At 34.0% G+C, this 1,758-nt stretch overlaps 1 protein-coding gene across 1 annotated transcript; it reads left to right on the forward strand.

Annotated features, from left to right (window-relative positions):
* The first annotated feature begins 209 nt into the window (after positions 1-209).
* LOC135138916 (very long chain fatty acid elongase 4-like) lies at positions 210-1,187 on the forward strand. The gene is made up of 5 exons (XM_064068948.1): positions 210-259; positions 307-497; positions 551-682; positions 733-969; positions 1,023-1,187. Exons 1-5 carry the CDS (start codon positions 247-249, stop codon positions 1,185-1,187), a joined length of 738 nt encoding a protein of 245 aa, XP_063925018.1. The 5' UTR covers positions 210-246.
* Positions 1,188-1,758: the final 571 nt, after the last annotated feature.

Below are 1,758 nucleotides of genomic sequence, written 5' to 3' on the forward strand. Positions count from 1 at the left end.
ATGGGCAATGGGTTTCACATGACCGGTTAATCAATTCAGTTGTCTAATTCTGAACTGTTAACTCGGTAGTTTTAGCCAAAAGAAACTTCTAAAAATTTCACGTAATTTGAATATCATCCTGTATTCTAATTTTTGACTCTGTTGACCCGTTACCACCAAAACAGAATTAATTATCATAATAACGACATTGTTGGCAATTAATGAGTATTCTAGTGAGTTATTTGTTAAACCAGAATTGTTCGTGAAATGGCAGTTTTTGGTAAGTATCATTTCAACAGATTTTTCAATTTACTAACCCTGATTCAGAATTATTTGACGAGGACCAAAATTTGCTATGTTCGCCGTGTCAGGCCGTGATTATTGTGGCTACCTATGTAGCCTTAGTCACCAAAGTAGGACCGTACTTTATGAAAAATAGACCAGCGTTTCAACTAAAAGAAATTCTTCTCGTCTACAACTTCGTCCAAATACTCTTAAATGCTCTCCTGTGTCTGCAGGCAATATTAAAAGTGAACGTTAATCTGCGCAATATTTAAAACACACATTTTAGTTACTAAAACTGCGACCGAGGGGTGGATATCTGTGTTTTCGACCACTTCATAAAGAGGATGAAGATCTTGTTGACACTCTGGCAGTGCACTATTACTACTACATTCTTAAAATATTCGATTTTATGGATACGGTGGGTTCTGGTCACAGCCGATTAATTTTTGTAAATTATACCCATTTTAGGTCTTCATGGTGCTTCGGAAAAAAAATAATCAGGTTAGTTTTTTGCATATTTACCATCATATTACCACGTTTGCGATGGCGTGGTACTGTGGTGCGTACTACCCTGGTGGGTTCGCGTTTTATGTCGGTGTAGGTAACACATTTGTGCACTCTGTTATGTACCTTTATTATCTTGTGTCCTCACTACAAAACAAAAGTGTACTTTGGTGGAAGAAATATATTACAATACTGCAGCTAGTAAGTATGATTGTAGACAGTTTCTCAAGTATTTAAATTACGTGTATTTTTAGGTACAGCATTGGATTCTGTTGTTCTTTGCTATAGTTTCACTACTAAACCCACACTGTGATTATTCGAAGATTCTTTCTGGCCTCGGTCTTTGTAATATGGTGGTTTTGATTTACTTTTTTACTAAGTTTTACGTAGATAATTATTTGTCTCACAAAGACGACTAGCGATAATAAATTATGTAAGGTTACATCTATCGTAGTTAAATATACGTTTTTGAATATTTAATATTTTTCTTTTATTTTAATCAGCGGAAAGAAAGGAGTACTATCCGCTCTAAAAAAGCTTTAATAATGCTGATTCTCGATGTTGTACAAGAAATTAAACGAAATAAATGCACAAATTGATCTATTTATTGGTGCTGGGTCCAGCACATGAATCCCTTCACGACGCTTCTGGTCGTAGTGCGCGACTACACCCAGGAAAAAAAATTTAAAAACAAAAAAATATAAAGTCAATAACAAAGATAAAAGCGAAAAGATACCTTGTGAAATCTGCAAAAATAAAAACATAGGTATTAGATTTCATTCTGAAACCGAATGATGATTCAAAGATAGAAGAAACGATGAAGAAAAAACAAAACACGTAAATAATTCTATATTAGAAGTAGAAGTGAGTAATAATGATCCAAAAAACTAATAGTTCCACCATTAATTAGTCTCAAGGTAAAACTAAACGACATCTTAGAAGTATTTGCTATTTATGGCGCAGGCTCAAATGTCTCATTGATAAATTCAA

This window comes from Zophobas morio, unplaced genomic scaffold (genome assembly GCF_036711695.1).
Source record: "Zophobas morio isolate AGI-343-1 ecotype UQ-CSIRO unplaced genomic scaffold, CSIRO_AGI_Zmor_V1 ptg000030l, whole genome shotgun sequence".
In the NCBI taxonomy this organism is placed as follows: Eukaryota; Metazoa; Arthropoda; class Insecta; order Coleoptera; family Tenebrionidae; genus Zophobas; species Zophobas morio.